The sequence below is a fragment of the Oryzias latipes genome, chromosome 2 (genome assembly GCF_053564925.1).
Source record: "Oryzias latipes strain Hd-rR chromosome 2, Olatipes_Hd-rR_3.1".
Taxonomy (NCBI): Eukaryota; Metazoa; Chordata; class Actinopteri; order Beloniformes; family Adrianichthyidae; genus Oryzias; species Oryzias latipes.
The window spans coordinates 15482537-15503581 of record NC_136238.1 but is presented as its reverse complement, the minus strand read 5'-3'; the positions used below and the strand labels follow the sequence as shown (position 1 = coordinate 15503581).

Below are 21045 nucleotides of genomic sequence, written 5' to 3'. Positions count from 1 at the left end.
GCCGTGAGGGAGTCCACAACATCTGAGCGGGGTGGACCGTGTCCCCCTGGAAGCAGGTGGGATAGGGTTTTGGGCATACCTGGGCACCCCAACTTTTCCATCGTTGCTAACAGCGACCAGAGCCTGGTCCTGTCTGGGGCCTCTGCTGATCGCCTGTGTCTGCCTTCCCAGTTGGGCGGTCGGTTTCTGCCACCTACCCCGGGTTTGTCCTCTGTGGGGCTGGTGGGCAGGTTGTACGGGTGTGCAGTGCGGGCTGACCATGGATTCTCCCTTGAGTGGTCGGTTGGGTGTGGGCTCAGAGTGCCTTGGGGTGGGACAGGTCCCTGCCCTGTCGGGGGCTCTTGCTCTGCTCGCTCTCTGTTCCTCTGACTCCTGTTGGGTCTTGGCCTCCACCTCCGCTGCGCGTGAGGATGGTTACTTTTGGGTCTCTGGCAGACGGTGGGGCTCTTGGATGCCTGGATCGGCCGATCTGCTGCGCTTTCTACACCTGGCTCCGGGGTGTGGGGTGCCGGGCCTCCTGCCTTTGCCGGACCACTCAATGTGATCAAGTTACACTCCAAGAAGCCTGCTTATTTACTTTTGCACAAATATGGGAATGGATACTGTTTTTACTCCCCTCTCCATTAAAATTGGTAACGCAAGTCTTGTGTGTCCCTGTCTCTTTGCATGAGTCTTGTGAGATTAATATTCCATCATTAATGTATGAATATACTTCAAACCTGTAAATAGCTGTGTGCAGACTATTTGTTGGTGTGTGTATGTGAGAACTAAGTCATGCAATTTGCTCATGACACTCTTGTATTTTTTTTTATCTCCCCCATTTTATAAATATAATTATCAGAAATAAAGCTTAGCCTCAAATACAAAAGGGGTTTATACAAATATACCCTCTGTCTGTCTGAAGATCCCTAAACCCCTGTTGTAACAGTAAAATATGTCCCAACACAAGAGACCTTCAGCTCTAATCTGTTTGCTCAGCTGTTGGACAGGACAAGTAAAAACAAAATAAAAAAGGAAGTGAATTTCTAAAGAACTCCTGCCGCTCTGCAGAAACTATGTCCTAGAAAACGGGACAGGTTTTTTTATTTTGGCTGAAAACGGCACCATTAAAAGACCACTTTTAGAATAGACATTTAGCATTTATGAGGGGAAAGAAATTACATTTATTATATTACAGTCCAGAGATCGTTTGGTATAAGAACAACAACAACAACAAAAAAGGTTACATCTATTGAGTCATGGGTATGGCAACACAAATATTCCATATATTAATGAAATTTGCTTGCTTTATTACTGTGCAAAACAACATATACATATGTGTAAAAAGGCAATGGGCCCCCACAGTGACAAAACACTTGCTTTAAATGTAATCAGATGACCCAAAAAAATGACTGACTTCCTATAAATATTAGTGTCCATAAACTGAAAACGGCATCAGTCCAGAGGCTATTGGTAGATGAGACATGTAACAATGGCTTGCATGAAACAGTTTTGAAAGGTTACCTTGTTATGTGCCTTAAACCATAACAAACTACGTTTACAATCATGCTGGTGTTCTTGATCCATTTGTCAATCGACTGATATAAGGAGCGTCCAAACAGGTCTTGCATGACAACAAAAGCGAGAGCAATTGAACAAATTGATTATTAGGTAAAAACATTAGGTAAAGAGAGGAAAGAACTGGCTATTTTGATTGATGATGATTTGTTTAACATATAAAAATAACACAATAGCTCTGTATGTGGTGGATTTATTGGTCATCCCCTTTACAAGCCTGCTCACCAGGCTTTTAGTCCAACCCACCGTTTTCATTCATCAGTGTCAACACAATGTATTGTCAACGCAAAAAAACAACCAAAAAAAAGGGAGCTAACGAAAGGCTTTTAGCAGCCATATAACAATTTTACATGACCAAACCTTTTAGCTAAAGATTGTAAAAGAAAAACATAATAAACATCCCCAACCCATCGTCAACGATGCAACATTTCCTTTGCTGTTAGCTTTTCATTTGATGCTGAAATTACATTTAAATGCGGATGTTTGTTAAGTGTATCTGGAATATTGTTCTCTAAGGTCAACTAAATTAAACCTTTTATGTTCCAGTTAAAAAAAAAAAAAAAAAGGAACACTCTCGCCAGCCTACGAGTACCACTTTTGGAAAAGAAAACTCCCATGCCCTGTAATGCAACTTATGTTCGCCATTCAAAAACTACGGAAGCCACATTGGCAAACCTTACTTTTTTCTGGCCAGTTTTCTTGCGATAACGACATTGTTTTTGTGTGATAACATTTACTTCCTTTTTTCCCATATTCTTGTGACAATGACATTTACCATCTTTTTCCCCGTGTTTTTGTGATAATGACATTTACCATCTCTTTTTGCCGTGTTACTGTGATAATCACCATTTTTCGACCTTTTTTTTCGGGATATTTACATTTACTATGTCAGTATGACGAGAAAAGTTTTTTTTTCCTCGTGAACACAACTAAGAAGTTCTTAGTACATCGCTGCTGCTGTATCATTTCTGGGTCAAGAGACGACTGAATCTTGTAGACCAAGTCCTGAGTGAGACGCAGTTCTTCCAGTCCAACCATGTAGACTGCCTGATTCCCTCATTTGGTCACCAATGAAATTGACAACAGCAGGATCAACTCGACAGCAGGCGCCTGCGCAGCTGTAGCCGCGCCAAGCCTCTCCCCGAACGACGATGACTGGTTTGGATGTGGTTCATGACGGACAACATCGGCACAACCTCCGCCTAAGATAGACCACGATTGAAGTAACCAATTCTAAATTGATAGATTCTTCTGGTGTTTAACATTTTCTCCGACAACCTGCTTTGTTCTGCTGTGGATTGTTGAAAAAGGTATATTCTTTATCACATGATGACATTTGTTATTTCGTGTTAATTACATCTACTGTCTCATTATCACGATAAAATGGGGGTAGGGACAAAGTAGGCCAATCGCAGCTTTTGTTAAAAAAAAACATCTTGTAAAATTCAAAACAATCTGAGGTTTATGCACTAACTTAAAAGCAAGAAAGGAATTGAATGCGGCTGAAAGTTTTTTTTTCCCGCTTGCTGTGGAGAAGTGACGAATGTGTGGGTGGAGTTCTTTCTCTGTTCTGGTCCTCATAACCCTGGAGGCAGCTGGTCAATGACTTACACACAGGTGTGCATACAAATTTTGTTTGTAAATGGCCTTTGAAGACCCATCAACAGTTACTCTTCTATCCGGTTTACATCTGCAATTTAGCATCTCGTTTTTAGCAAAAACGCTGCAGTTGGGGGCTTGGCTAGGCATGTTCATGTCTCTTTTGTTTTTTTTTATTATTTCGAAGCGAAAATCCAAAAAGCATCAAAATAAGGCTGCACTTTGTGCTCAAATTGTTCCTGTTTTACACAAAACATAAAACTGGTAAAGTGCCGTCTAATCTTTCCCACGATTTCCTCGTTCCACGCGACATTACAGTCGCATGCGACATTAAAACTTTTTTTCAAGAATCAAATTACCCCGTAACACTGTCATAAGTACTCAAAAAATACCTGTTCACTCTAAAACTTTCAAAAGGCCAAGGATTGCGAGACTGAAGACAGATAGTGGCACTTCACAAGATAAGGGGTGTGGGACAAACAGACTCCGAAAATGTTTAAAAGACACTTATAAGCTACAGTACGTGTACACCGTCTGCCCTGTCCTTGACTGTATTTGCATGTAAACCATTCCAAAAAGACGTAAAAAGCCTTTCCACTTGATTCCTGGATGCAGTCGGTTTGCAGATGTCAGAGAATTGTGTCCAGTACCCAGTCTGTGTTCCGCGGTGTCTGTATAGATCCCGACCTTGGTTCCTTCCAGTACAACCCCGCTGCCAAAAGTCTCATGAAACATTCTTTCATCCTTTCGCCTGTTCACTTGTCTGACCATAAGGTGGCAGCACTGATGCGGGCAAACGTGCCGGACAGCCAAAATAAAGTTAAAAAAGAAACAAAAACCTGACGCTGGTTTGATACTGGGAGGGTAAGGACAGTGATAGACGGACCTGGTGTTGTCATTTACGTTTTCTTTTGTTCGCCTGTTTTGTTCTGAGCTGCGATCGAAAGCCCAGAGGCGTTAGCTTGCAGTCCCTTGCTGCTTGAGAACAGTGTAGATGTTGTCCACTTTGCTCAGCTTTTCGAAGAACGGGATGAGGTCCAGCAGCTCGGTGTCGGACATGTCGTCGAACCACGAGGCCACGGGCACCTCAGTGAAGAAGAAGCAGAAATTAACAGCACAACTTAGGTTTTTCCTTAATCAGTAAATCAACATTCATTTGTACTAGAGGTTTCAGCTATAAACTCTTAGAATGGACAAATTTCCAGAGGTTTTGTAACATCCAAAAATATGTATAAAGTAATCGGGAAATAAACAAATTTGGTTATAAATCGGATGTCAAATAAAAATGTAAGTGTGTAGAGTATATATGTAAAACTAATTTGTGGCCATGAAATAATTCAATTGCACAGGAAAGCCATGAAATAGTTCAATATAATGAACAAAATAGTCATTTGTGGCCACGAAGTAGGTAAATCGTATAAAATAGATTACAAATCTGTGGGCCATAAATAGTTAACCCTTTAACATCTGAGCTTTAGCTCCAGTCTTGACATTCTTCTCCACAGCAAAAATTTCAACTGTTGTTGCAATTAATGTCATTCCTACGGATTCTGAAACGGAGTGCAGCAGCCTTGTGCTCAGGTGCAACATTTCATAGTACTGAAGGGCTTACGCAATCCTCGTAAATCAGGTGTCGCGGGGAAAAAATGGCTTTACGCCATTATCCAGGACTTTACGAACTTTCTCTCAGAGTCCGTGATTCGCGCTAATTGAGTAAAACAGTTGGAGAGTTACAGAATGTTAAAGAGCATGTGTTAGTTTGATGTCGTCAATGACATATCTGGTGTTAAAGGGTTAAAAAAAATAATTAAAAAGGTTCCTTGTACTTTTTCAAATATATATAAAATAGGGATGGGCGATTTACCTGTGCCAGGATCGGTATTGGTCCAATATTTTAAAAAATCTACCGATATATTTTCTGACTGTTTTCAGAAACACTTTATTTTTTAAATGTATACCTGTTCCTAATAGATTGGGAACAGATATTATATATACACACACACCAATACTACACACACACATACACACACACACAAATACTAAAGATGTCTTCACGCGAACTCACTGCGTTGTCCGGGTGGAAGATGTAGGAGGCGGGCGAGTTGTCCACAATGATGACTTTGTTAAGCTCACGGCCAAGGCGACTCAGGTCTTTGACGTAATTCCCGCGGTGGAAGACGCAAGACTCCCTGAAGAGGCGGCAGCGGAACGCACCCCACTTGTCCAGGAGATCGGAAACAGGGTCTGCATACTGAGAAACACAATTTCAGACAACAGATGAGTAGATGGATGAGGAAATAATAAAAACTATTCCATGAGTAGTGACTGGCAACTTCATCTTATTAAATAATATATGAAATACGAAATGTAATATGAATTTTGGAAGGCAAAGAAGCATAGATTTTGATAATTTTCTGAACATCTTGTGATAATTCAATTTATATTATTTTGTGTGTCCTAACGTTTAAATAAAGTTTTTTTTTTATGGAAAAAATATGTCAAAAAAATCCCAGTACAAAGTTTTGTCATTTAAACAGAATTTTTTTTTTTCTGTGCAGGCTAGATAATAATATAATATAGTAGATAATATATTTATAAGATTTACGGCAACTTTATTGGAAATTAACATTTTTTGGTAAATCTTTATTTTATTCTGCTGAGCCCTTCGGATGATGTGGCCGAAAAATAGATTGTTCCTCTGAAGGAGTTAAATTGTACGAACAAAATACAAATTCATGGCCACAAAATTGTTAAAACATACTACCAAAATACTCATTTGTGCCTGTATAGAAGATAAATTATACAAATATAATTCTAATTCATGGCCACTAATCAGGTAAATCATAAAAACCAGATGTTAATTTGTGGACACAAAAATAGTTAAATCATACACGAAGGCCAGGAAATCGTAAAATGGTATCAACAAACTACTAATTTTTGACCATGAAGATGGGAAAGCTGTACACGACAGCCAGAAAATTGTTAAATTATACAAAAAAAATACTAATTTGTGGCAATGAAATAGTTATCCCTTTAACACCTGAGCTCTGGCACCAGTGTCGACTTTTTTTTAAAACATTCACGCAAAGAATGTAATTCCAGTGGATTCTGAAGCGGATCTGCAACAGTTTGCAGTACTGCAGTGCTAACGCAATCAATGCAAACAACTGATTGTGCCTCTAAGAAAAGCGGCTTTGCACCATGATGCAAAAATGTACGTGCAAAGCCGATACGCAAATCCGTTTTTCTTTGTGTCAGAATCAGCCGATTGGCATTGATACATGGTCAAAACGTTACGGTAGGTCAAAGAGCTTGTGTTATTTAGTCGTCTCTGGTGACTTCTCCGGTATTAAAGTGATCAATCATGCAAACAAAAAACAGTGATGCTATTACCATTCCTAGACAACTAGGTAGATAAACTGAGCACACCTTTGCTGGTAGAGAAACCTGGATCTTGATATCCTATTAAAAGGTGTTTTTGTTTTTTTTTGGAAATGATGATTCACATTTTCTTGCGTTTATCTGTGCATCAGTGGCGATACTCTAGGTCACATGACCACATGCATCCTCCACATTTGTGTCACGATAACTGAGAACTGAAACAAGGATGTTTTCCTTTTATCTTTGTCCTGGCTTTCATAACCCTGGAGGGAGCTGGTCACTGACTAACAAACAGGTGCAGAATCACTGTATCAAGGAATACTCTGTTTCATGACAGGTTCCCAAACATCATAAACTTGATTCATTACTAGAATTCCCCCCCGATTACTCCTAAGTCCATCATTATTAATCCATAGTGGGATCTGGTTTATTTTGTTCTCTATTTTCTTTTCCTTTTCGGGTGGCGGTGGCTCAGGAGGTTGGGCAGGTCGGCCAATGATTGGAGGATCGGCGGTTTGATCCCCACTCCCCTTAGTCAACTGTGATGTGTCCTTTGGCAAGACACTTCACCCTCCCTGCCTCCAGTGTGGCTTCACTGGTGTGTGAATGAGTACAAATGTCCCAGTGATGGTCAGAAGTGGGCGCGTACTGGCAGCCACGCCACAGTCTGGCCCAAGGCAGCTGTGGCTACATCAGTAGCTTATCATCACCAAGTATGAATGAGGAGTGAATGAATAATGGACACACATTGTAAGTGCAGATAAACTCAAACAATTATTATTATTCATTTGGCTTTTCCTCGTTGACTTCTGTTCAAATGTCATCTAAATGAAAACAGACAGAATAATTGACTCGTGGTCGTTACCTTAGCCAGGCTGGCAGTAAACAAGACACATTCAAACAGCTCCCCCATTCTCTTCAGGAACTCGTCCACGTGTGGCCGCTTCAGGACGTACACCTGCAACACAGAGCAGTCTCTTGGCCTGGTCCAAATTCACATGCGTGTCTCTGCAGAGGTTTCAAACCTGGGGGAAGCAATGATCTACATCTCAAGTGCAAAATTCTATTAGACCGCTGATGTTTGAATTAGCTAGTTTTTATTACAAGGCAACACCAGACATGTCAGAGTGGCAAAGGAATCTGAATTAGCATAGGTGGAATGGGAAGGTTTCTGGCTCCTCTCAGGTACTTCTCCATGCTTTTTTCTTTCTTCGTCGTGGTGTCTGAGGGTGACGTTCCTGAACCAAGTCATCCGGAACAGGCTGTACTTGTCTGAACAAACCTATCCTGGATTACTTGAACCAGGCCCGAACCCATAGTGGGTATCCATCCTGAAATCCCTTAAATGCACACGGCCAATGCTACACTCTGCAATTTAGAATGAGTGGGTGGCGGCATTACCTGGTGTACTGTTCCATCTATTTCCACAGGAATGATGAAATCGGCATTGTTCACTGGCTGTGAAGAGAACGAGAAAGAAGGTCTTAACCGAGGGACATGGATGTTCCCAAATTCAGACTAGCCAGAAAAACAAGGTGTGCATAATGCACTCAACTGTAACGAGCTGGTTTTTAAAAAACCAGCTCATCTGGCTTTAGCATTCGATCAGCCGCAACAAATATGTCAGTTAGAGCCAACGGCTGACTGAGGAGAAAAATGCAGCTTGGAGCACTTCTGATACCAATACATAGCTATATAATGATGCAACATGACTTCAGAAAGCACTGTTCCTACCTTAAAGGAACTATGAACTAAAGTCTCGTCCAGGTCTATCACCACACAGATCTTTCCAGCGTCTTTCGACTTCACTGGCGGCAACAGTGGCTTCACCTGGGCCTGGAAGCACCACAACACAATATTTTCCCAGAGAATTGTCAAAAAAGGCACAACCCCCCCCACACACACAAGCCTCATTGAGTCTAAACAGCGAGCGGCGATGATTGTACCTTGGAGAGGGTGCCATTCTCTTCCACTAACAGAGGGGCGTTGTTGTTGACAGGTTGGGGCTCAGGCTGGTCCCGACACACGCAGCAGAACAGGTTGGAGAAGAGGCCCCCACTCCGAGGCTTCTTGGACGACAGAGAGGGAGAGGAACCTGCACAAAAACAAGGGACAGCATTGCACCATCTGCATTTTGCACTGCCATAAACTCATCCAAACATGGCATTATGGGGCAGAAAACCACCTGACCGTTCAGAATTACCAGTAAATGTGACCTAAAATGACTATATTTCATGCCCTAAGTTTACACAGTATCGTTTACATAATGATCATCTTTGGAGGGACTGTATAAAAACGACTTCTGTGTCACGCACGGACCATCCCGGGTGCACACATGCCTACCAGGAACTCTTGCGTAACCGCCTCGAGCAGCACTTTAGCACTTCACTTACTGTACAGTGGTGGTGACGAATAGACCATGGTAAAGCATAAGGAATGCAGTTTATGAAACACCCGACCTCGGCCTCTGGGTCATCGGAAATACCGTAAAATATCAAAAAGTGGGCTTTGAAAAGAGGACTTTGACCGAGGCGAATGAAAAGCAACAGTTTGACCTGTGATCGATTGCTGCCAATCTTACAAGAGACTTGTTCAGATCCAAATCAGACCCAAATAGTGTATTAAACTGGAATTCCAAGCTGAAAAGAATTGTCACAGTTGTGGACTGCAGACCAGCCAGGTTAAATTCCTTTACTATTATTATTATTCCGTTGTTCTGGGAAATAAAGTTTGTACACCTCCTAAAAACCTGATTGTGCTTAAATTGAATCTTGAACACAGATGAATGACATATTATGTCTGATTACTCTTGTCTTTTAAGTAAGGGTTAATGGCCGAAAAAGTATGCATTATCACTTTTTAACGCACGCCGTGGAAGCCTGAACCGTCCGACGCAAAGCTTCCGCAAAGTGCGTTAAAAAATTATAATGCATACTTCGAATGCCATTAACCCGCTTATACCATGGTCACTTACAAAGGAAATAAATAGTAACCCGTTTTTAGTCCTTGATTCTTGTTTTTTTCCAATTTGGAGTGCTTTTCTCACAAAAAGCGGACTATTTGTAAGTGGTCGCGCCGCACCACGTAATAAATAGTCCACGTCGCGCCGCACCACTGCTGCAGTCAAGACGACAGTCGTTCAGACTGTCATGAAAAGATCAGATACAGTTCGCATAGTGGCAAAAATAAAAAAAATATTCGAAATTGGGTCGTTTCAGCCTACACTATGATTGTAGCCTAAGTCTTTAAAAACCAATCAGATACTTTAAAAACAAGACGTGTGACACTTTTAAAATTACATAGAAGGGTTGAGGAAAGAGTTGAGAAGTCAAAGTTTTATTAGTATTTATTGTAAACAAGCAAGACTGTCGTATTTACACAATAAGTTGATCTTGAAGTTGTTTTCTATCCATCAGTGAAGTTAAACAGCCGCCCTCTCTCTCTGTATCAATTGAAACTCAACTTCCTCTTTTCGTACATTAAGGTCAGCGTCTGTCTCTTCCTGCCCCATAATCCTGCGCTCTCTCTCTCTGTCCAGACGTGACTGTGCTACTAACGCACAAACCCCTGTTGTCCATCTCTCGCGCCTCTTTCTTTCCCTCTCTGCCATTCCCTCCTCCTCCATTTGCAGATTCAAAGCCCATATGACCCTCCGCTGGCCTCTGCGGTGCGCAGGCCAAAACAGGAAGAGGAAACAGACGGGTATCAGTGGAGGAAGCTCCTTGCCAACACGTTTTAGAGGAGCAAGGGTAATTTGCGATGCTTAGAACTTGTGTCCTTCATTCTGGACTCCCACCTATTCATTCATGCACTTGTGTTGTTGTTGTTTTCAATCAGTAAGAGGTTTTTATTTTATTCTATTTTTGAACTGTAAGGACCTATTGCAAACAAAGGGCACACTTTGTTGGCAAAAAGGAACAACATGCAGATGAAAGGAAATAAGCAAAACAGGACTCATCAGAAGGGAATAGGCTCTAAAGATTTAGGGTAACTAAAGTAATGATGAATGACATGTACAAGTGACTCAACTTGTTAACTAGCATTAAAATGTTCATATATCATATATATGTTCATATATTTCTACCATTTACATGTATAGTTTATGAAAACTTTGTTTTATTCTTTAGTACAAGGAATTTCTTTAATTTCAGTATTTATTTATCATTGTTTCACCTTCTTTTTGTCCAGTTACTCTAGCATAAGAATAAAAAAAATATCATTAATATCTGGCCTAATGCCATGTTGGCATGGTAACATTTCATCCAATCTGCCAAACCTTTCTCTCATGTCTGTACCCCTGATGTTTTCTAGTGACTGGCTTTGCTCAACTGTCCCATGAAAATGGATACAGCCGCTGTCCAAAATAAACCAGGTGCGTATTTTTAGAGGGGCTTTGGGGTGGGACTTTTTGAGACCCCCGTGAAACTGAAGCCCAGATCGGCCGCAGCGCCGTGCAGCCAGACCAGGTGGACTTGGGGGGTTCATTGGCCCAATGTTTCGATTTGGTCCAAATTCAGCTCTTATTGGCTGGCGTTGGTTGAAAGGGGGAAGTGTAGAAAAATCCACTCATTGTTTGTTTTGTTGCCATTTATGATAAATACACAAGTCTACCAGCCAGCCAATGATAGAGCCTTCTGAAATCTTGATTCAAAATTTTCAAGAGACAGATCAAAGCAACTTCCTTTGATGTTAGGTCTCTCTTTGATGTTATTAAAGAAATAATTCAAATAAAGTTTCCACCGAACATCCATCTCTTACAGTGTCAGTGTCACTTCCTAAAAGATGACAGAGTAACAAGCATAAAATTTCAAACTTTAAATGAATTACTTCAATAAAAAGTTGCATAAGTGCAGCGTTCTATGCAATTTTAGAGAATGCAGAGGTTGATGCACAAGGAGGATGCTAAGAATTAGATCTTGCAGGTTTTCTTTTATGTGTAAGTGTTAGCGCAGTATTTGGCGCATTTAAAAGCTTAAATAAAAAATAAATAAGAAAAACGAGAGTTCGCCTTCTAATCCAGTGCGCCTTATCTATGGATTCATTGTGGTTGCATTTACTGATGTTGAACTTATTTGAGAGGCACAAGGCACTCTTTCAAATTGTAAATAAGTTATTGTAAATATGCAAATGCAGATAACGTGTAGCGGTGTTTGACTGGGTCTTTTTCTCTATCCGTTACTAACAAGGTTGGGAGTTAGCGTGGTCACAGTAACGTTTGTTTTAGCGGTGTCAGTCTGTTTTTTTATTTACGTGTTGCAAACAATGTTCGGGAGTTATGGGTATTGTGAATATGTTAAAAAGTCTGACCTGGCAAATGTGTGGCGCATCCCAAACCAGTTCTAGAATTATTGTGAACGCAGCTAATGAAGTCTGAGTGACAGACTTGTCTCTGACTCTTGTGCCAATGTGCCTTATGGTTCGGTGCGCTGTGCATTTCACATAAGTCTAAAGTAGACCATTCATTGTTAGTGTGCCTTCTAAACTGGTGTGCCATAAAGTGCGGAAAATACTCTAATTATACATGACCAAATAGAAAAAAACAACCAAAAGCATAATTTCGACTTCACTGCAACAGTTTTAATAACACTATAAATGACCCTTATCTACATTGGACGCGAACATCTAACATAAAAGGGGTTCATTCAATTGGTCAAATGCACTAAGAGATTTATTTGATTCCTCAAATAATTCGAGCTGCCACAAGATTGTTTTAGCACATTTAAGGTAACTATTTACTGCAATTTTTGCTGTCTTTTGCAATGTGCGTATTGCACAGCTTGATAACAACGATAACAATAAATTTGCCATTTATCGTGCAAGCCTACTGTTTACCAATATAAACTTGAGAAGAAACTTTTTCCATGCAACAAAATGACATATATAAGGAGTGCAGAAGACATTCGACCGGTAATATTCATTTTGACAATATGGACTTCAGTTGCATGCAATGACCTAATATTTAGTTGCTTTCCCTTACACTTAGCTACTCTAAAACACGTTTTTTTCCTCAGAAATGATTTTTCATCCAGATGCTAACGCTCATCTCAACTACGATAAAATTTGGAATAATTAAACATTTTCCTGTAATTAATATTGAAAATATAGGTGGTCAGTGTGAACGCAAACCAAACCAACAAAGCAGGAGTGACTTTTTTTCTGTATCTCCAGTGTCCTCTTGACTTAAATGGCTAGAAAATTATCCAATTTGGAATTCTCTCCCGTTCTTTTTTTACTCTGCAAATACGTTTATTTTAATTTTACCAATGGATTGAATCCTTCAAAACACTTTTGTAACATAAGCATGTGCGGATACCTGAAAGCAAAATATAAAAAGCAAGAGGTGCTGTTTGAAAAGCCTCAGCTGTAAAAATTGGTTCATACAAGGATTTAATAGTTCATAGGGCAGCTTTTGTTCATCTGTTCACAGGGTATTATCAGAACACACTGAGAAAAAAGTCCTACTCTAAAAATTGTCGTCAAAACTCAACAATTCCAAGCTGTTGTTGACTTAAACTTCAATTAAGCAACAATATAGTGGATGTCAAAATAAAAACCTGTTCTCATCTTCTCTTTTTGTAGCATTTAGACACTTTTAAAATAAAAACAAAAAAAATCACATGTGGGCCTGCAGACAAAATCGCAAATTTATCCTTATCGTGATATCAAGCTGTGCATTAGTACTTAATGAATCAAATAAATGCATTTATGCATTTGACCGTACGGATGGACCCCTTCACACTGTTGAGCAAGCGGATGGAGCCCTTTGATGAAGCTCGACTCCTATGTAGACGAGGGTCATTTGGAGTGTAATTTAATTTCTGTTTAAATTAAACTGTTGCAGTGTATCACGTCATCGCAATACTGATCTCTAATGTCACAAATGGCGAGTTTTCCACATATTGTGCAACCCTAATGACATGTATTTCCTTCAGAAGAAAACTTTCAGTTTTTCCCTTAAAGATCTAGAAGAAAAACCCATCTGAACACTGGAGATGTCGCCAGCAACATCTAAATAGTTAACGCATCTTTGACATACTGCAACTCTTTGACGTGATCAACGTGGGTCTGCTGATTCTGATGCACCAATATGCTACAAGTTACCAACGCAAAGAGTCGCATAATGACACAAGGCCACTTTGCTCCGCTCCAGAATTACGTTAATTGCGTAAACGGTCGTCTCACACATCCCTCTCTCTTCTTCTGTCCTCCTCTTTTCTGTCCGGTTCAACACAAAAATGTTACAAATATAATCAACGTTAATAAAGTGTAGCCTAAATTATAAAAGGGCTTTATACAAATATACACCTTGTGTGTCAGAATATTCATAACTACCTAAAATATGTCTAGCACCAGATCTGTTTTATCTGTTTGCTCAGCTGTTGGACAGGACAAGCAGAAAGTTGAAAGAATGTAATCACTGGAGTTAAAGCTTTGGCGTTAATCGGTTACACAACCGTTTGATGTCTAGATTTTTGTAGCCATTGGCAAAACAAAGCCTTGAGTGTTGCCCTTCATTTTCACTTTAAATACTGTCAAAAAAAGCCTAAAGATTGAGTCAATGAACTGTTAAGAGAAAAGATTATGAGTGCTGGTAGTGACTCATTAAGAGATTAAGTTACAAAAAGCACTGTAATTATTTAAAAATAAAAAAATAAGTATGTTGTGATGATGAGACTGCTTAATAATTCCCTCTAGTGCCAAAATTCTCCACAATCTCAGATTCTTTTCATTAGCCTGTCACTGTTTTCCTGTAATCTCCACGTCTTTCACTCCCCTCACGTATCAGCTGTCTCCTCTGACAGCTGAGCTTTAGTCAGACAGCAAACATTTGGGGCTGATTACTGAGGTCACTTCAAACTCAGATAGCTCGTAGCACAACAACAAAGAGGCACTGAGAGATCGACTTTTCCTCCGCGGAAGTTTTTCGGGGTTTTGACAAATGACTTGTTTGGTTTTTTTGCTGTTAGCATGTCAGCACAGATTTAAGGGATAAGGAAACAGCTAAAACTAAATAAGCAAAAACTAAACAGGTAAATTCAGAAGTGTTAACTTAAAACTACCAAATCCATTCTTGCATCTCACTGACTAGCAAAACTGGAAAAGACAGCAACCAGGATAGGACAACATCAAACAGAAAGGAGGCAGAGTTCTGACCGTCAAGTGCTAGGGTTGTACATTCTCGCTCTACATAAAATATGAAAAACCCACCAAAAAACTCTCAAAGGCAGGAGAAACACACCAGGCATTTGACGTGTGTCCAAGAAAGGTGGTGCACACACTGGACAAGCAGGGAAGGGCTTCTTTTTCCTACTGTTTACAGCGCACATCCACCACCTACATTTGGAAGATACTTTGTGTGAAATGTCGAAGCAGCATGCAAATCTCGCAATTCGTGCATCAAACAGAAACAGTTGGGTTCACCGCTGGTGTCCTTGCAATGGCAGGTCTGGATTACCATCATTTCAAGATGAAAAACATACGAAGACGGTGTCAGGCTCGTCCCTGTGTCTGTGTTAACCAGATAAACCAAATCCATCTGCATTACCAAATCTGAGTCCCTGATTGGCCCACGTTTATCCTGGTATAACTGGCAATGCCCATTCAATGGCCACGTGTTTTGTACGCAGAGCCCATAGATGGCGTGAACGCTAGAGTTTTGAACACAGAAGCCTAAGGCACACGTTTACACGAGTTTATGTTGACTTTTCATTGGAAGTGGCCCCTTGATTGTGCGGAGTAAACGTAGCATAAGGCTCCACTTTCTGATCTAGACAGTCAAACTAAATCAATTTGATCAAGTGAGGAAAAAAAAAGTTCCTCTTTTGTTTGGTTTGATCTTCAACCAGGCTGTACCATAAGAAAGCAAACCGTCTGTACCAAAACTTGCCAAAAATAGCGTTGCTGTTCTTAAAATTTGTGCAAAGAATTTTAATTGTTTTATTTTCAAACACTTAGCGCTTACATCACTTCCTCTTTTGGGGTCCTTTCCCACTTGAATCGCACATGGATTTACATGCTGGTGAATCCAAAACATGTCAAAACTTCACTCTTTTAGGGCTTTCCTTTGGAGTTAAATGAACACAAAACAAACCAACAAAAAAATGGCACAGTTTATGCTGAAGTAGCACGTTCTGGGTAACTTTAATAATGCAACCTTTGACCCAAACTTAAACAATATGTAACTTTTACAATATGTAACATTTTAAAGCTGTAAAAATCTTTTAAATTACTATTTTTTTAATTTTCAAAGGATTCAAACCAGAACAAGAGTATTTGCTGTCATTTTGGTAGAATCTTGACCAGCGCTTGTAACAAAAACTCAAGACCAGAGTTGAGCAACAGCGTCTCTAAAAATCGATGTGACTTTAATGACCAGACCTTTGTATGCAGGCTTTCTGTTGTAAAAAAAAAAAAAGAAATAACTTTAGACTCTCCTTGAAGGGAAAAGCCCAAATAAAGAGGAATGCATCAGCTCCTCTGCAGGCTCTTTGATTCTGTAAACGTTGCCTTTAATTTGCCAGAGACTGCATGCGGTTTTGAAAAGGAGTTTAATTAACACAATGCACAAATGTTTAAAGCTAAAAGGCCAAATTCCGCTTTTAGGTTTTCAACTTGTTTATGTCTGTTGAGTTGCATCATACAGAAGCTGCTGTGTGTCAACATGCTCCCCAAAGATGTGGAAATGTAAAGCCAGTCAATTCAACTCAACTCAAGCATGTAAGGCGACAAAAATATGTTCAAAATCATGCAAATAGAATCGGGGGGGAAAAAAGATCAAGTTGTTTTTGTACTCATCTGTCGGTGACGTCTGTTTAAACTTAAGGTAAGCTGTGCAAATTGTGGAGAAATTTCTATTAAAAATCCAAATTTTTTAACTTTTTTATTTCCTTTTGGCAATGCGGCTTTATCAAAATGACAAATTTGTGACTAAATATTTTTATTCTATATTTATAAGAACAGTTCCCTAAACATTAAAACTTAAAAAGATCACAAAAGTGAGCCATCTAAAAACTTTGATGTACTGCTAATGAAATAAGAGAAATAAGGTAATGTCACAAACGTATTTTTAAGACAATTTTTTATGAAGAATTTTTATTTTTTTTTAAAGTTAGTTACTATTGTTTGACATCAATTCTTTATGCTTATATTTTTTAATGGGAAATTTCACTTAATTTTGGATTGTAGATTCGGACGGGGCTACAAAATGTTGAACGCATTATATTAAAGTGCAGTATGTAGTGAGTAGTGAAGGAACTCGGACATGCGGGGAAAACATTTAAGTCCATTATCTTTTCTTTATATATAGCCTTTATAAAATCTGTTTAACTGATTTTAATAAAATTAGGATTAATATTAAAATCTGTATTATTACTGCAAATTTTGCTTAAAATGTAATGTTTAACAAACCATTTAAAAAAATGTTCAAAGTCAAATCTTTTGTTTACTTTTTTCCCCCCATTAATGCAGGGGTACCCAAATCCAGGCCTGGAGGGCCGGTGTCCTACATATTTTCCAACAAAGCTGCCACTGAAGCTCCTTATTGGCTAAACACACCTGATCCACGTAATCAGTAGCAGATAAGGCAGAGTTTCTGGAAAACCAGCAGGACATCGGCCCCCGAGGCCTGGACTTGGGGACCCCAGCATTAATCGCTACTAAACACAGTTCGTGGCCATTTTTACCTTTGTCCTATTATGATACTAGTTATATTTATGTATAAATTAAAACTACGAATTATTTAAAGGAATTTTTGTCATAACTTATTTTTAGACATTACCTCAACGCTACTGGGGTCCCCAGATCTACTGTGCTTTAACCAACAGCTATCGCTGTGACGGCAACAGGAAAAACAAGGCTACTTATCTGATGCGTCAACCTCTGACCGTCTACTCACGTTGCAGCTGATCCTTTATTGTCAAAACATGCAAGTCGGCATGCAGAGGAGGCAAAGCCTCAAACTAAAAGTCAGCAACTGTTGGGTCATGACTAACCCCCCCCCCCCCCCCCCCCCCCCCCCGATTACTCAGTAACCTGCCTTTTGCACGGGTGGGTGTACCGTTGCAAGGCACGGTTCCCGGTGACCGACAGAGCCGATAATAAATGGGATCCAAAACAGCAGCAGGAAGTTTGATCTAGGGCCAAATGTGGCCCGCCATGTCATATTATGCGGCCCAAAAGAGCAGAACAGTTTTTAATTTCTTAAAATAAAAATTTTCTTTAGTTGTGTATGTGTAGTTGCTGTTGTAATTATTCAATTTTTGCAGGTCTTATGTGTGTATGCAGACAAAAAGTTACATGTGACCGTGTAATACGTGTTCTTTCTAGCTCAGTTTTATGTTATTTTTCTTTATTCACTTGGACACTTTGATCCTTCATTAATGGAGTAATGTGGGTTTTAATAAACGGACAAAATTGAAAAGGATTTATGCTAGAGTAGTAACAAGCAAACACATGTTTTTTATGCAACTGTAATTGTCACTTTAAAACGTTACAATAAATAAATAAATAATGAGGTTTTTTTTTAACATTAAGGAGTAGTTACACTTATTTTTCGTTACATTTAGCTACATGTATAAGTTAAATTTGGCCCTGTGAGGACAGCCACTATGCTGATGTGGCCCTCTGTGAAAATGAGTTTGACACCCCTGGTCTAGATGGAGGGAAAAGAGGCTGGAATATTAATATCTCCTCCTAAGGGCATGTTTGTAAACAGGAAAACCAGAAAAACAGTTTGGTAGATATTTTTGGTTTCAGACAAGTTATGAAAAAACAAGCTGCAAAATATGTAAAAAAAAAAATTAATTAAAGCCAATCGAAAAAAGTAAAAACAATGATACTTGCAAGTTTATTTATTTTATTACTAGAGGAAGTACTTTGTAAACGGGAGGAGTATAAAAAGTAACAATTTTGGTTGAAACGGCAACAAGAAAGTTGCTGTTGCAAATATTTGTACTTCATGTATGAATATTTGGTTTATGAAGTACAATGTTTACCTTTTTGTATATAGAAATACACACATTTTATAAAGAAAAAAAATATTCACACAATTGTAAATATATATTTGTTATAAAGCGAAAAACAACATTTTCAAGTCTTGAATTGGGAAAAATAAATAGAAAATAATATATTTTATATATATATATATATAATTATCTATTAATGCAAATAAATTGCATTTTATTTTAAAGACTTTTAGTAATATTTTTTGTGTCCTTCGGCAATTTTTAAAAAGTTTAAAAAGGATTTATGTGCCCCCTTCTCTGCTAGTACAACTTGTTCAAAATAAATAATATATGGTCAAATTTTCAATTTAATATAAGTGAACTTTCTGTATCGTAGCCTTTGTGAAAATAAAATATTGGTGGTATGTTATCAAAAAAACTTGTATACACAACAGCCGTTCACACCTGTGTTTATTTTTAATCAAAATGTGTCTGTCTGGTGATTTTTTCATTTACGTCATTTCCTTCACTTTGAACACAGGCCGAAGGGCCGCAGACACATTTTCAACACTAACTATCACACTGATGGTGTTTGCACTACTTCGTTTTCTGCACGTGAACCCGGCCAAAGGCCGACTTTCGAGAATTGTAAACAGATTAATGCGCACACTGTGACGTCCTAATGGTTCGCTCGAGCGAGTTGGAAAACTTTCCCTGACATGACTGCAGGGAGCAAAACGCCGAACCACTCACCCTTCTCCGCTGCGGCTCGACTTCCCTCTTCATCCCGGCTGACTTGGGTGATTATAGAGGACGAATTGTCCATCACATCCAGGTCCTGGTCCAGAACGCTGACCTCACGCTTTTAAAGTTCGGGATTGTTCGCCGGACTCCGGTGTAGCATGAACTTCACAGAAACGAAAACCGCCCTGAAATGCGCCGGAAAGTAGCGCCACAAGTCCGCCTACAGCGCGTCCATTCCACTTTGACTCACGTCGTCCGCTCAAGTGACCGATAACGTTTGAAGTGCAAAAGTTGCTGCACATTTGTTAAGGAGTTGGCAACTTTGATTCAATATGGTGCTCGACTCCGCTCGCAATTTCAAGATACAAACATGGAGGTTTCAAGGCTTCCCTTTTTACTTAAAGTGGCGCAGTGGGGGGAACGGCCGCGCACTACACTCCGCCTCACGGTGGTGACACATTTGACGACGGTCCCTTAAGCAAAGGCTGTAGAAAGTTGCTCAAAAGTTACACGGTGTTCGTTCCGGTCCAAAATGTCGCCTTTGAACCACAAACTTTGTCTCAAACATCAATAAGATCCCACACAATTCCGTCTAGATTGTTATTTTTTGAGAGAGTGTCTCGTTCAAAGGCACATTGAAACTAAAACGTTCAGACCAACACATGTTCATACTGAGGAGCTGCAAAGTTTTGCCACTGACGTATTTATTTATCCCCCCACCCCTAAATGTACTGTAAGTGGGGCAGTCCCATCGTCGTCATGCTGTTGTAATTACCCCTGCTAGTATTAAAAAAAGACACTTAAGAGGAAAAAAAAACTTTGAAGTAGCTGCTAAAGAAGAAACGCCCAGTTTGGGTTCCCTTGAAACTGCCTTAAGTTAGGGAGCGTCACGCAATATCCTGTCTTTTGTGACATTGATCCAACTGTGCCTTTTTTGCTTCTAATTTTACACATTTTCTTTATTAAGAGCATGTTTTTTATGCAATCCAATGTTTTAAGTAACTTATACTAGATTGTATTTGCTTATACTTAATACATATATGAAGAAAACACATTCATACAAACATTTTTATGTGATTTCTAACATATGAAATTATTTGTACTGACTCAGGTTGACCATTTTATGAACATTTATGATTGAGATCAACAAATATGTATTTCAAAAATAAAAATTTTAAACTTTTATATTCTTTGGGGGAAAGTATATTTTTTGAATAGGAAAAAATCAGACCCCAAAAAGAATAGTTTATTTGAATTTTTTTTAGCTATTAAAAATATTTAATATTTCTAAAAAATAAAAAATAACATTAAAACCCATGTTTTAAAGCGGTCTTAATTTTACAATATTTTCTTTATTAAAAGCATGTTTTTTAGTAACCTATAGACCACTAAATTATGCTTGCTTGTACTTAATCTATTGTGAAAAAAACATTCAAATAAAAATTGTCAAGTGATTTTAACATGTGAAATTATTTGTAACCACCAAAATTGATAATTTTATGCATATATATATATAGAGAGAGAGGGAAAGAGAGAGAGAGAGATTTTTAAATAAGAAACACCAGACTTTATTTTATTTATTTTTCTAATATACCTTTTGTAAAGCAGCGTCAAATTTATTAATCTTAATAATAGAGGATTGGAAGACAGAAACACATTTTAACATTGTTTTAGTTTCATTGTGCTAGTGTACCTACCCAACATCTCAACATTTTTCATTTTCAGATATATATATTTATCTATTTTTATGGACTTGTCTTATTGTTTTTGGACCAGCAGACAACAAAATAAAGTAAAAGTAATTTAACCTCCTACGTTTTTT

General features: G+C 38.9%; 1 protein-coding gene across 2 annotated transcripts; it reads right to left on the bottom strand.

Annotated features, from left to right (window-relative positions):
- Positions 1 to 1139: 1139 nt before the first annotated feature.
- Positions 1140 to 20092, bottom strand: LOC101157193 (carboxy-terminal domain RNA polymerase II polypeptide A small phosphatase 1). 2 transcript variants are annotated; one of them, XM_004066529.5, is made up of 7 exons: positions 19233 to 20092; positions 8484 to 8632; positions 8272 to 8373; positions 7939 to 7995; positions 7403 to 7495; positions 5222 to 5407; positions 1140 to 4242 (listed from the first exon to the last, which is right to left on the bottom strand). In XM_004066529.5, exons 1-7 carry the CDS (start codon positions 19303 to 19305, stop codon positions 4114 to 4116), a joined length of 789 nt encoding a protein of 262 aa, XP_004066577.1. In that variant the 5' UTR covers positions 19306 to 20092; the 3' UTR covers positions 1140 to 4113. The 2 variants fall into 2 exon arrangements, with proteins under 2 accessions (XP_004066577.1, XP_078789585.1); XM_078933459.1 differs by lacking the exon at positions 19233 to 20092 and adding an exon at positions 14777 to 14879.
- Between the last annotated feature and the right edge of the window lie 953 nt (positions 20093 to 21045).

Excerpts from the sequence above, each read along its gene's own strand:
- LOC101157193 (XM_078933459.1), bottom strand. The coding sequence starts at position 14,864 with ATGTGCGCTGTAAACAGTAGGAAAAAGAAGCCCTTCCCTGCTTGTCCA. Across the intron at positions 5,408-7,402 it reads TTACTGCCAGCCTGGCTAAG|TATGCAGACCCTGTTTCCGA; the intron begins GTAACGACCACG and ends TGTGTTTCTCAG. Across the intron at positions 4,243-5,221 it reads TCTTCCACCCGGACAACGCA|GTGCCCGTGGCCTCGTGGTT; the intron begins GTGAGTTCGCGT and ends TTCTTCACTGAG.